Below are 14,543 nucleotides of genomic sequence, written 5' to 3'. Positions count from 1 at the left end.
GCTCTACCAAACGGTTGAGTTGTCCTTTTAAGGTAGTAAAAAATAGCTAATAAAATTAGCTAATGTTGGTAAAATTAGCTATTTACAATGAACAAAAGGGTTAGTGTTGTTAAAATGATGAGTTTTAATATTATTCAATTACATATTTGATGAAAAATATTTGATCAATATCATTTTTTCATAATTTCTGTACTGTATTATGGTAAATATCAAGAATACATTTGAAGAATTAATACCAATTCTGGTGTTACTATTAATTTCATAATTTAAAATTGACTATGTTTGTGTATTACTATATGACTAGCATTGTAAGAGCCATCAATAGCAGCCATCAGATTTTTTTATTGGTCAAGAAAATGCACTTAATATGACTTGTTCTGAATGTTGTTCTTTTATTATGAACAGACGTCTCAACCATTTGGTAGAGGATTGTATCTAAAATACTGTAAGGTCTAATTAAATTTTTTTTTTTGATTGTTGTTATTGTTATCATAATTGAATAAAAAATGCAAAGAAATAATTTTTCCTTTGCTTTTTTCATGGTGCGTACCTTAGGGATTTATAGTAATTTTTTCTTGAACTTATTAGTTTATTGTACGTACAGTAAGGGAGTTATTGTCAAAATTTCACCTGTAGTAAGTCAGTGTGGTCACTGGGAAAGCACTACAGCCCTTGGAACGGGGAAAAATACTTTAGGGGAATTACAGTATTTTTTTCTTGAACTTATTAGTTTATTGTACGTACAGTAAGGGAGTTACTGTCAAAATTTCACCTGTAGTAAGTCAGTCTGGTCACTGGGAAAGCACTACAGCCCTTGGAACGGGAAAAAATACTTTAGGGGAATTACAGTAATTTTTTCTTGAACTTATTAGTTTATTGTACGTACAGTAAGGGAGTTATTGTCAAACTTTTACCTGTAGTAAGTCAGTCTGATCAGTTGGAAACCACTACAGCCCTTGGAATGGGAAAAAATACTTTAGGGGAATTACAGTAATTTTTTCTTGAACTTATTAGTTTATTGTACGTACAGTAAGGGAGTTATTGTCAAAATTTCAACTCTAGTAAGTCAGTGTGGTCACTGGGAAAGCATTACAGCCCTTGGAATGGGAAAAAATACTTTAGGGGATTAACAGTCATTTTTTCTTGAACTTATTAGTTTATTGTACCTACAGTAAGGGAGTTATTGTGGAAATTTCAGCTGTAGTAAGTCAGTGTGGTCACTGGGAAAGCACTACACCCCTTGAAACGGGAAAAAATACTTAAGGGGATTTATAGTAATTTTTTTCTTGAACTTATTAGTTTATTGTACGTACAGTAAGGGAGTTATTGTCAAAATTCCACCTGTAGTAGTTAGTCAGTCTGGTCAGTAGGAACATACTACAACCTTTGGAACATGAAAAAATCTCTTTGGTGAATTACTGTAAGTTTTAAAACATTTTTGCGTACTGTATGTACAATAGCCTACACAAAAGTACACTAAAGCAGTCGTGATCTAGGTGAATACTCAGCAAATATCAAACCTGAAACTATTTTCTCCCTGGTTGATTACTTTTTTTAACTTGACTATGTTCATGGTGCTGTCCACGTATGTGGTCCTGAAGGTCCTAGAAGATGATCAAGTCTGCAACTTGGGTACAGTTGCTTTTTATATTCGCTTAGCATATTTGCGGAGTTCCGCGTTCAATATCTCGTGAGCTGAATATTGTTACTACACAAATAACATTGTTTTAATATTTTAATCTCCTCAAAACGAGTTTTCCTTCGGGTTTGCACTTTGCAGATGGTCCCTTCTCAGCAGCCTGCGCATAGAGATCAATGTATTTTGTCCAGTGCGAAGGAAAGATCGTTTTGAGGAAATGTATGTGGTAGCTTCTGGTGTTTTATCTGTAGTTATCTGTGATATGTATGTGTAGCAACAACGTTTAGTTCACGAGTTATTGAACGCGGAAGTCCGCGAATGTGCGAATATAAAACCAACTTTACCTAAGTCCTTTACGGCACAATGGCCGTGTATTAAACATATAGTGAGCTCTTTACCTTGGACAGTAGTTTTGGGCATCACAGATACGTTCTGACACAACCGAGTGATCTAGGTAGACAGCTTACTAGGCTTTGAAACACCGCCTTGTCTATGCGGGGACGAGTGTCTGGGCTAACAGGATCCGAGTTGGATTATTTATCTATCGCAACCTAGCAGTACTCTCTGGGTAAGCAAACATTTGAGTTGTTATATGGTTTCTGAGTACTAGTTAGTGGCCAATCGGTCTGTTTTATTTCCACTGCGAGAAATGATGCTTACGTGCTACTTAGCCGCACATGCTAATGGAATCCAATGGTAACCGGTTAGCTACGGCTAAACGAACGATGTAGTAAATAAAGATGCATTGAGCAGTTTTATTGCACCCTAGATTGTATTCGGCACATATTTAAATATACATTTTTGTTACGGAGGGGTGGCAAATGTTGTGTTAACCCCCAAAACACAAATCCTATTTGTGTGTGTACTGTCTTTGTTAGGACACCAGTTGTTCAGGAATTGTATCATTCATGTGTGAATTTTATTTTTACATTTGTGTATTTATGAATTGTGTGTTTGTGTATTGTTTTTTTAATTAGATATACACATACAGCAAACATATCTAGAGCTATCCAGACTTCCAGTGTTGAAACTAGTTTGTGATAAATGTAAACTTAAGTTAAGTGTGTAATTTCATGTGTAGTGGAAATACATAGGCTATTTAATTTAGTTAGTTCGTTTTTAGGGGGATATTGGGCATGTTTTATAAGACGTGCACTTTATTTCAAAGAATTTTTGTCTTCATATTCTTTCATCACAATAATTCTGAAATAATTGAATCAGTAATAACCGACTCTGAAACGACATTACGATTTGGCTGACGATTTTTTTTTCGTCCCTCTTATTTTTCATTTTTCAAGCCCTCTTATTTTTCAAGCACCTGTCATATCGGCGAATACAATAGGCCTACTACTTTACTAATTATGTGCAGTATATACTAATAATACTATACTGTTTTAAAATAAATAAATAAAATAGTAGCCATTATTCTACGCTAAATGTTTCAAACATAAATCGGACGGGCAGAGTGATTCGGTCATATGACAACAATGTAGTGTACTACCCATAAATACTACGGCCTTTGCCTTTCACTTGCCGTCTTTGCACTTGACCATTTGTCTACTTACATGACGTATTTCCTGTATTTGGCCTAAGTGTTTAAGTAGGCGTGAAGACTGCAAGTGTGTGCAGAACTTTTTATTACCCGATGGGACAAACTTATAGTGTTGCAAAAATGCACGTGTTTACAGTGCTTAATATTGATTTTCAATAGTTATAAAATAAACTTCTAAATGTCTAGTCAGTAGTCCCTGTGTAAGACACCATTTAAAATTGTGGTGCTTCTAATTAGGCCTAAGTGATATAAAGCAGTTGCAAATGTTGTACACAATACACACAGTATTCCTCTTTGGACCCATACAATTACACTTTAACAATTTGTTTTACTACCAAATTACATATAATATCTAATTAATTTAACTTGCAGTAGAGTGTTTTGCTCTCTATCTCGCGATTTCAGGGCACATGATTTCAGGGAACGTAATGCATGATGGGATATACGCTTAGCCTTGAATACTAGTCTGATGCAGCATTAGTGTGGGTTCAGTGTGCATTAAGGGCACTGCACTTTGGCATTTTTTAGACATGGGACAGTCTTGCGCACTTACTTACTGTCGCGTGCTCGCGCTCTCAAGTGGCCAAGACCACAAGTGTTGGTATTTGGAAAGGCCCAACCTATATTGTACTATAGGTGTGTTCATGCCATTTCATAATTATGTAATTTCTGAAAACTATGCCTTGTACCACAGAACAACTGCAGATTTATTTTGGAGTTAATAGTGCAAGAGAAACGTATAAAGCGGCGGTCACACTAGACTTTGAGCATGCAAAATTTGTTCGGATGCTGCAACGGTCATGATATTGCGTCTTTTTTATAAACATGAATTTAACATATATGTAAAAAAATATATATACAATCTACTCGACTTTACAAAAATGTTGTATTAGTTCTATTCTATTAATTCAGCCAAGAGGTCACGCCATGACGACGTATCGATCTTCTACTGGTCACACGTGTTCACGTGATGCGAATTGGCAGCTTTGGAACTTTTCGCATGACACATTCACATGCATATGAATGGAAGTCAATGAAGCTAAGTGTAGTGACCGAATCCGAGGACGTGTCGCGAACAGCTCCAAGTACACCGTCATGTGTTGTCATCTCTTATTATGGTAATTACGGTGAACGTAGCATAGGTGGTACAGTGATATTTCCCACTTAAAGTACTGAATATAAGTGAATCTTGCTATTATAATTTCATCTGAATCTTATGTCATAACCCTTTTTGATTCACTTCTCTTTGTTTCAGTCCAAATCCTGGCTTTGGTCACTATTGCCAGGCATGCGGATCAGGCTGCAGGGCTCTGGCCACGCGGCCCGTCTCCTCTCCGAGCTCAACCGCTGCCGTCTGTCTCGCCTCCTGTGTGACATCATCCTCCAGGTCGGGGGCCGTTCCTTCCCGGCTCATCGTGTGGTACTGGCGTGCTCTTGCACGCACTTTAACAGCCTCTTCTCCAGAGGTTCCCTCAACCAGGATGGCATTCCCACCACCTTCTCTCTGGACTTTGTCTCTGCCACCAATCTCGAGAAGGTGTTGACTTTTATCTACACGGGTGAGATTTTCACGGATTTGATCAATGTGGGTGTGCTGTATGAGTTGGCGGAAAGGCTCGGCGTGAGGGAGTTGGTGAGCGCTTGCCATGCCACCTTTCCTGACCTGCAGAGCTCCAGCTCTAGAGACCCGGTGGCCGATGGGGATACGGAAAGTGATATGGTGACCGCCAACGCCGTGGCTGTGTCCGTTTGCTCATCCTCCGCAACATCCTGCTCCTCGCTCTCTTCTTCAGCCGCTCCCACACCTGTAACTCCATCTCCGGTTTCTCAAGGCAAGAACGGCAGGCTGAATCGCTCCCACTTGGCCACCCAGTCACCTAAAAACGAAGACTTGCAGGTGCATTTGGGTTACAACCAGCAGGTGACCAACAAGCTGAGTCCTTCGGACAGTAACCATTCTGCAGATGTTCTTCCTTGTCTTGCTTTGCAGCTCAAGACTGAGCAGGAGGATGAAGAAGAAAATGCAGGAAGCAACTCAGTGAACCAGCTTGTTGTTAATGGTAGCAAGTCGACGTTTGGGTCTCAGGAACCATGTTCCATTCCTGACTCTTCAGCCCAGCTTGGAGGTGAAACCTGCGCCCCTTCGTCATCCTCCGGTGACCCCTTGGACAGTTTGCAGCTTGGGGCTGTTACAGGACCAATCAAAGATTCTGATTTTTTTGAGGAAGATGATGCTAGAAAGAGGCACCGCCTACAAGAAGAGCATACGGAAAGTGGCGATCAGTGGCGAGCACTTTCAGAGGACATTATTGAACTGAGCGACGAGGAGGAGCACTTCATCGTGGAGGAAGAGGACGACGAGGACTTGATGTGCATTGAGAACGGTGAAAACGGGGTATCTCTTGGCCAGTTGGCGTCCTCGCACCCATGCAAATCGTGCGGGATGCTGCTTCCGGTGGAAAACGACATCATACGAACTCACGCTGAGACGCACCTCTCGGAAACGGGTTCGTGTCTAGTTTGTGGCGCCTCCTTCTCGGACCGTTCTGCTGGTGTCGCACACGCCCTCACACACGTGGGCATCTTGCTCTTCTCCTGCGACGTTTGTGAGCACCAATTCCGGACCGAGTCCGCATTGATTCTCCATAGACGTCAGTCAGCAGCCAAATGTGTCCCTCAAAATCCCGACCAACTGAACAGGGCCTCCCAAGGGCAAGGAGGGGAACTGCAGTGCACCATTTGTGCTAAAACCATGGCAAATGATTTCAAAGTTAGTGGAGCATACATTTTTTTTGTTTATAAGCCTTATACCGTGTCCTAATCAGGTGCAACGTGACAACTTTGAATCATAATGCTTGTGCCTTAATCATTAATTGAAATAAAACTGAAATTTAATAATAAATAATTATATAAAAAACTTGTTTTACTACCAAATTACATGTAATATCTAATTAATTTAACTTGCAATAGAATGTTTTCCTCTCTATCTCGCGATTTCAGGGCACATGATTTCAGGGAACCTAATGCATGATGTGATATATGCTTAGCCTTGAATACCAGTCTGATGCAGCATTAGTGTGGGTTTAGTGTGCATTAAGGGCACTGCACTTTGGCATTTTTTAGACATGGGACAGTCTTGCACACTTTAAATAAATTACAGCTAAATAGAAATATAAAAACTAATACAAATGACAAAAGCACAAACTAAAATGAAAATATAATATAAAATCAAAATATTGATAAATACTCAAATAGTATATGAATAATATTAAAGTAACATGTTTTAAAAAGCTACATTTTATAATTATTAATAAATTAAACATTATATTTATGTTTTATATACAGGTAATTAATCATTATGAAATATATATATGAATTATATTACTAATATTAAATATATAAACATAATATTAAAAAGTAAAATGTACAGAGAAATTCAAAATATTCTAAGTAAACATTGCTTCACAGTTTTTCAGCTACTCAAGTAGACAGTAAACAGATAAAACAGCTGTATCAAATAATAGAGTAAATATTACAGCAACCAAACTATTTAATATTTTTATTTAATATTATATCATATCGCATATGAGCTACCACTCTGTTGGTACTAACTTGTATTGGTAAAGGAAGAAAATTACTTCAGTGAGATTCACAACTATCAAACTTTTGTAGATTAGTGTGTAATATTGCAATATTTTTATGACTAGAAAAATGATATTGTTCAGAAAGTTTCTTTTAACTTTAATATGTCAATTAATTTGATTGATTTGTCTAAATTAATGATGGATTTGTTCACTTTCTTCAGGCGGTGAGGGACCACGTTCAGAGCCACGCATGCTTGAGGACGTTACGCTGTGGAGTATGCCAGCTGTCTCAGCCCTCTCGATGCGCCCTCCTGTGGCACACACTAACACACCTTTTTCCAATTTACACTTGTCCACAATGCGCCAACCCCTTCCTGGAGAGTGCACTGCTGGAGAGACACCTGTCTGTACACGCAGAGGAAGGAGCGTCAGCGAAACGGGGCGACGGCAGTCCGGAAACCAGCGGAGAAGGGCAGGCCGAGCTGCGCTGCTTCCTGTGTCCGCAGACCTTCCCCTCCGAAACCGCGTTTCATTACCATCTCAGCGTGCATTCCAACGAGCTCCAGGGCGGCCAGGTTTGGCCGGCCAAGCGCAAGGCAGACCAGCTCATCGAATACTCCTCTTCCTCCTCCTCGTCTTTGGAGGCGAGCGGCTCGGGTAAAGCAGGTTTCAATTTGAGCATGGGCTTCAACCTGCAGGACAAAATGGCTCACGGGGGCGTCCCGTTTCCAGCCGGACTCGTACTGAACGGCAACTCCGGTGCTGGCACGGGGCTTAGGGAAAAAGTGTATCGATGCCGGTATTGCGGCAAGCATTTCGCACATTCGGGCGAGTTCACCTACCACCTCCGCATCCACACGGGTGAGAAGCCCTACCAGTGCAAAGTATGCCTGCGCTTTTTCCGTGGCCGATCCACCATGATCTGCCACCTAAAGACGCACTCGGGCGCCCTCATGTACCGCTGCACCGTCTGCGGATTGTTTTTCTCCACGCTTAAAATGGTTTCCTCGCACATGGAGGTCCATAAAGACCAGCTGCCGCCCGATTTTAACATCGAGGAGACCTTCATGTATAACGACCACTCTAAAGAGCCCGTCCCAAACCTGGACACCTGAACAACGTTGCCCTCCGAACTCTCCGTCACACTGTGTGCCCACATTTACTTACTCAGTAAGTTGCCGAGGACAAGTGACCGTAGACCTAGAATGTAATGAAGTGTTTAATGTGATCGTCTTTGTGTTGTTGTATACAGAATGAGATTGATTCTTGTTTTTTAAAGACTAAATTAAGGGTAAAACTTTATTTTAAAAATGTAGTGCTGATTCTTGACCACTTGATGGCAAGAGAGACTGAGCAAAGTTACACGGCCGATCAAACGTTTGGACGCACCTCTTCGTTTTTAATTATTATTTCCATTCTTTTTTTACATTTTAGAATAATAATAAAGTCATCAAAGGTATGGAATAAAAAAAACATATCAAACGATCTTATATTGTAGCTTCTTCAAACTTTTGCCAAGAACGTCACGAGGTGCAGTGTTTGAACACTGTTGAAGGAGCCTGGGAAAACCCAGACAACTTCCGGCAAATTTAGATTTGCTCTGAAAGTTAGTCTGGCAAAGAGCTCATTCAAGCCCATTTCCAATCCGTCGAAATCGAGGCACCAATCAGAAACGTCGGGGCGGGCTTTACACGATGACGACAGCGCTGGGATTTTGACGCCTACATTACAAAGATGGATGCCGCCGTCGAACATCACTCGTTCGAATCAGCTATCGCGTCTGTTTTAAGCGATTTGAACGTTTCCTTTTAGTTAAAAACCGAGCAAAGAACAACACTCGGAGATGTTTCTCCACCGCTCTGCATACGTCATCTCCTTCATCGCTCTGATTGGGTTTAGGTCTATCCGCGACGTCCGTTGGTGACGCCCCTCTGGAAATGATTTGTCTGACGCTTTGCCAGACCATAACTCAGTTACAACTGAGAATGGTCTGGTTTTAACCAGGCCATGAGTTTACACGTGTGCTGAGCACTGTTTGGCACTTTTATGGTCAAACTCGTTCATTTAAAATGACCAATTACCAAAAAATGCAGTTTTGAAGAACCATGTATAAACACATTATTATTTTCAGCCATTTAAAGGGATAGTTCACCCAAAAATGAAAATGTTGTCATCATTTACTTTCCCTTAAGTTGTTCCAAACCTGTATGAGTATCTTTCTGCTGTTGAACACAAAGAAAGATATTTGAAAGTATGATGATAATCAAACAGTTGATGGACCCATTGGCTTCCATAGTAGTAAAAAAAAAAAAAGATTTGTAGTGTTTTAATAACAAAGTCATTTTTTTTAACAGGATGTGGTTCCAAGTGCTGATGTGCGATTACCTCTATTATACTCTTCCGGCAACTCTATCACAATAAGCTAAATGTCTCTGGTTATTCTAGAAAAGCACAAAGTAACCTTTGTTCTTTCACGACGCAAGCGCAAGTTGAGAATAAACCAAGACTTTGTTTCTACGTTTTCTGATAAATAAAGCAGTGCTGTAGGTCAAGGATATAAATAAAAAGGTCCTTTTTTAAAAAATAAAATAAAGGTACTTTTCTTTTACAGAATAGTTGTTATTTTTATAGTTGTGCAGTGTATCACTTGACGTTGACTAAATTAGAAATAGTTATGAGATGCAGTATCATATAGTTTGTATGTTGTGCACAAAGCAAAACACTTAAAACGTTGTTCATTCATTTCAATCGGAAAATTAAGAAAAGAGAAGTGAGTCAGACTGAGGTGCTAAAATATCAGTCGGTTCACATGGCAGTGTTCACCTTCTTCACTGGGCACATATCAGTATTTTGTGCAAATGGTATTGTCATGAATAAAAGCAATTACCGGTATTTTCTGAAAGATGCAATGTTCTTCTGTATCGTTTTCCCAGCAGTTATATGCCTTTTTGTTTAGTACACTTCTTTCTTAAATGGGATACTTTTACATAGTTCGTTTAAATAATTTTTTTGTTCACGTCAAAATTGATTTGGCACACTGGTCCATTGATAATTTATGTTATTGGTCAAACCACAAAGTATGTATTCAAAGCTGCTGGGACGTTGTGTTTGTTATAGCCTTATTTGCAATGTACCACAGAAAAATAATGGCTGAAGAGAATGGCCTTATTGCCTAGTTTTATCAACTACTTCACCTTTATCAATCAGTCAGTTTTATTTTTAGGAAGAAAATGCATATTATCAGTGCTTTCTTTGCTACTCTCTTTGATGTTGAACGTTTGATAGGAATGTCATGTTCATGCTACATTTTATTTTCTTCATGAAACAATTGCCTTATATAACTTCAGTGTTATTTATATAATTTATATATGTTCAGTGTCATGATCAGAAATCTGTTATCTTTTACTACAGCTGTTCTTGTCTTCTGAATAAAAACGGTACTTACAAAACTAGTCAGGGAGTCCTGTCTTTTTTTAACAGTGAGGTTTTGATCATGTTCACAGAATTTGAACACAAGACCACAGATTATCAATGTTAAAAGTATTTATAGTGTATTTATATTCAACAAACATTACTATGATGGATAATAATTTTCCAGACATCAGTGCAGGACATGCTCAAAAACAAAATGACATTAGCCTCCACGATTCGCTCCCCCTTTCACTCAAACATGACTTTTAAAATAAATTGTATAACATTTTTGTGACATCACATCCATTACAATATGTACAAACAAGTTGCTGAGCTCAAAAAAGCCATTTAATCATCACTATAGGTGTTGTGATTGAGAGTATGGACTAGGTGAAAGTTTCTGTCGAGTAGAACAATCAAAACAGTCTTTGTACAAACACTGGCATGTGGTTAGGGTTTTTATTACGGAGTTCCTAGATATGACAAAAGGAACCGGTGGAAATAAAGGTTTCGAAAGGTTGACAATATTTCCTTCCTTGCACTGTTAACAATACTGAGGTGAAAAAAAAAAAAACAGGAGACAATATGGCTAGTTACCAAGCAAATGACCAAAAACATCTGCCTCAACAAGGCCATTTCATGTGCTTTGCTTCACAAAATCGTCATTTAGGAGTTTCCCTCTTCACGCGCCAATGTCGGAGTGGCTCGTGCTGGTGTTGCTGAGCTTCCGCTCTTTCACCGCGGCCGTCCCTGTGTTGTCGGCTACCGCATTAGCTGGCGTGCTGGCCGGCGGTGAAGAGATGCGGCTGATCACTGTATTTATTAGATTGTTGCGGAAGCTCTTGCTGAGAAAGTTGTAGAGGATTGGGTTGGCGATGCAGTGAAAGAGCGACAAGCATTGCACGAGGCTAAACGAGAAGTACAGCACCCCGACCGTGTTGCAGGAGAACAGGTGCGGATCCAGGTCGTCGATTGTCAACAAGAACAACACCAAATGGTACGGTAGCCAGCAGGCCATAAAGACCAGCGAGTACACATGCACCAACCACACGTCCCGGCGATTCTGGATGTCCGGGGATGAGCGGACGGCTCGGGCGATCAAGATGTTGCAGGTGACGATGACTGATGCCGGGCCCAGGAACTGGAATATCAGGCAAAGGAAGGAAACTGAGACGAACCACTCCGTGTAGTACTGCTCGGGAACCATATAGCAGCCCGGTTCATCCCACTCCAGCAGGTCAACGTGGACGTTCTCCAGCAAGGTCAGCACGAGCGACAAGAGCCAGATCCCGGCGCAGAGCAACCAGCGGCGTTTTTGGTTTGGGGGAAAGCAGGCGGGTGAGTTAGGACGTGCCAAGGACAAGTATCTCTCAAGGGTCATGAAGGCCAGGAAAAGGGAGCTGCTGTAGAAGTTAATGACGTACACGAGGTGCGTGACCTTGCAAAGGAAGCGGCCCCACAGCCAAACCTTGTTCATGGTCACCTCCAGCATGAAAAAGGGCATGGTGAAGATCACCATTAAGTCGGACAAGCTCACGTTGATGATGCAGAACAGCACGCCATTCGCCGAATGCCGCCTACGCCAGTTCACCCACACCACCACAGTGTTCTCGGCCAACCCTACCATGAACAGCATCAGGTAAAGGAGGAAAAGAGCGATCCGTCGGCCGTCCTCGTCTAGGTGGATGGTGCACTCGTTGACAAACCAGAGCGTGCCGTTGTAGAAGTCGTACGTCGAGTTGTGTGGATCGAAGGTCATGTTCTGCAGACAGAAACAGACAGTTGTTCACTTGACCTATTATACGGGTAAAAATTACTACGCTCGGAAAGGGCAAGAGGGACAGATTTTAGTGGAAACATTTTGTCACACAATAGTCTAAAAGCAGGGCCGAACAACTTTGGCCCACATATATGCTGTCCTGCAGAGTTTAGCTCTAACTTTTATTGAACATTGTCGTAGATTTTTCCCTTAACCAACTACGTACCTAAGTCTACCTGGGTCGTCTCCACATCGACGTTCCCTGGGTTGTCTCCAATCGACATTCCCGAACAGTCTCCAGGGAGTTTACAGTCGACTTCAGCTGAGTTCCCGAACTCTAACTTGTTTCCCTATCTGACTTGCTTCCTACTGCGCAGCAGTAATTACAGATAGACTTCAGTAAATGTCCTTTAAATGCTTTAATCACGGCCAGGAGAGATCTTCCCGAGCAGTTCTCAGAGAATCTCCCCCAAGAAGCAAGGCCGGAGGATCTCAGACAAATTTCAGAGAGAATCCCACCAGTTAACACGAATACAACAGTTTTTATAGAATAGAGACAGACACAACAAATAAGATCATCGTGACTAACATGTTGTCACCTTCTATCAATATGATTGGTTCAATTTGTAAAGCAAGCCCCCACCTTTTTTACCTGTTACTGGCATAAGCAAAACTATCTCGAATCATTAAAAAGAAGTGGAAAGTTTTAAGAGTTCAGTTGATTGATCAATATGACACAATACAGACAGTATATTTCTGATATTTGTCATCATCAGCACTTTAGAATGTTCCATTACACAAATAGAAAAAAACAGAACGTTTACTACATTGTTTTTCATAGTGATAGAATGTTTAGGCCTGAAAAAGTGAAGTCAAGTTTAGATGTTAGAATCATGGTAAGTTTAAAAGATAGTTTACTATCTTTTCTATTAAAAATCCACCACAACATACATGTCTAATTTTCAAGCAATCCTGAAGACTCTGGCTAGATTTTTGGTTTGGAGCTAAACCCTAAATTGGACCTCGAGTTGTCTGTCCCTTCTTTTAGAGAATTGTGTCTCAGATATTTATTTCCTAAAATCTGTCCCTTTTGCCCTTTCCCAGCTCAGCAAGTTTTTAACGAGTTCGGACCTCAAGGCCTAGAGTTGCCCACCCCTGTTCTAAAAGTAGTTTGGCACCAAATATATCAAAGATTACTTAAGTTTTTGTTCCCCAATTAGAACAACCTATCCTGAGCAACTACATCGGGGATCAATGCTAATCAAATTATTATAGTTTCCTAAATGACAGGGCTAGGCGACCTACCTTGGTGTGTAGTTGCTGCTGATGAGGCACTCAGGTTCGAACCCTCTGTAGAAGCAGTCCTGGAAAAATATCACTGGAGGCTTTGCTTGACTGGAATGTTGTGTGGGATGTAGCCATACATTGCCTTGTGGGGCAAAATAAGCTCTTCCCTCTCCCTCTCACGCACCTGGTTGCTCCACCGTCACACTGACAGGACATCCTCACAGGACGGGAGGGGGTTGAATCTGACACGATGGACTCAGAGAATCTCTTGATGGCCGACAGTATCATCCATATAACCGGATAGAATGTTTGTTTTTCTGCGAGTATTGGTCAAAACAACGTGTGGAGCCAAGATGGAATTAAAGTGGTTGCAGGAGGGTGTGGCGCAACAACAAAATAAGGATTATGCACAAGCCCCAGGGTGTATATGTTACACGTTACCCCAAGCACAGCAAATCTGTACTAATGAGCAGGCACATGATACTCTTATTGGTAGCTAAACACATTATGAATTCTGCCTGCTAATGTGTTTGGAGCGAGATTCACTGTTTTAAACAATTGCAGTACATCTCTTTCTCAATAACCAAAATTTTGCACATATCATTAAGTAGTATTTTTTATACAAAGTGGATACTGTATGTATATAAAATAAGCTTTTACATGTGCTAATTAGCATATCAATGAGATCTACATGCAAATTAGGCAAAACCAAGCAATTTATAATTAAGAAGCAATATTAGCAATACTACAACACATTTTTGAACACAATTAGCAACCTTTGATAAGTTGCATGATTATTATAGCAGAAATCGGTTGTTCGAGTGTCCAATTTTATTAACAAAAAATAGCTTTTTATGATTATGAATTTAGGTGCTTGCTGCAGGGTGTCTCTACACAAATTAATTAAATAAAAAGAAATGTACTGTGTCCTATTGCTGCACACCATAATAAACGCCACAGTTCAACTGTGAATTATTTAGATGTGCGTGGATTGACTACTTTGTTCTTATCTGAACACCAGTTAAATCTGTTAGGGCCTCTGGGAGATTTCCAGATTATCTTTTCACAGTTCTGAAAGTCTAAAAGGAAAAATAAATATTAGCTGGTTTGTGCCTGATATGCTGAATAAACACAGCCCCCAGCAGGACAATAGCAGGAAATGCTTTGGTGGTCGAGGGGCAGTAAGTGGCAGGCAGAGCAAGAGAGAGGTAGGAAGCCGGCCGTACATCAAACCCCCTCTCAACACCCCCGGCATCCCACACTGACCATTTCAACAACTGCTACTGAGGTTGAGAACACCACAAAACGATC

At 40.5% G+C, this 14,543-nt stretch overlaps 2 protein-coding genes across 2 annotated transcripts; one reads left to right on the top strand and one right to left on the bottom strand.

The window, feature by feature from the left end:
* Positions 1-1,992: 1,992 nt before the first annotated feature.
* On the top strand, positions 1,993-8,249 carry LOC130090569 (zinc finger and BTB domain-containing protein 39). Its single transcript, XM_056258006.1, has 3 exons — positions 1,993-2,207; positions 4,447-5,961; positions 6,997-8,249. The coding sequence occupies exons 2-3, from the start codon at positions 4,480-4,482 to the stop codon at positions 7,888-7,890; spliced, it is 2,376 nt and encodes a 791-aa protein (XP_056113981.1). The 5' UTR covers positions 1,993-2,207; positions 4,447-4,479; the 3' UTR covers positions 7,891-8,249.
* Positions 8,250-10,516: 2,267 nt separating this feature from the next.
* gpr182 (G protein-coupled receptor 182) lies at positions 10,517-13,291 on the bottom strand. Its single transcript, XM_056258014.1, has 2 exons — positions 13,251-13,291; positions 10,517-11,948 (listed from the first exon to the last, which is right to left on the bottom strand). Exon 2 carries the CDS (start codon positions 11,943-11,945, stop codon positions 10,869-10,871), a length of 1,077 nt encoding a protein of 358 aa, XP_056113989.1. The 5' UTR covers positions 11,946-11,948; positions 13,251-13,291; the 3' UTR covers positions 10,517-10,868.
* Positions 13,292-14,543: the final 1,252 nt, after the last annotated feature.

The sequence above is a fragment of the Rhinichthys klamathensis genome, unplaced genomic scaffold (genome assembly GCF_029890125.1).
Source record: "Rhinichthys klamathensis goyatoka isolate OS25496 unplaced genomic scaffold, OSU_Roscu_1.1 h1tg000147l_1, whole genome shotgun sequence".
Taxonomy (NCBI): domain Eukaryota; kingdom Metazoa; phylum Chordata; class Actinopteri; order Cypriniformes; family Leuciscidae; genus Rhinichthys; species Rhinichthys klamathensis.
Note: the sequence above shows the minus strand (reverse complement) of the source record. Positions and strands in the feature narration are given on the sequence as shown.

Excerpts from the sequence above, each read along its gene's own strand:
- LOC130090569 (XM_056258006.1), top strand. The coding sequence starts at position 4,480 with ATGCGGATCAGGCTGCAGGGCTCTGGCCACGCGGCCCGTCTCCTCTCC. Across the intron at positions 5,962-6,996 it reads CCATGGCAAATGATTTCAAA|GCGGTGAGGGACCACGTTCA; the intron begins GTTAGTGGAGCA and ends CACTTTCTTCAG.
- gpr182 (XM_056258014.1), bottom strand. The coding sequence starts at position 11,945 with ATGACCTTCGATCCACACAACTCGACGTACGACTTCTACAACGGCACG.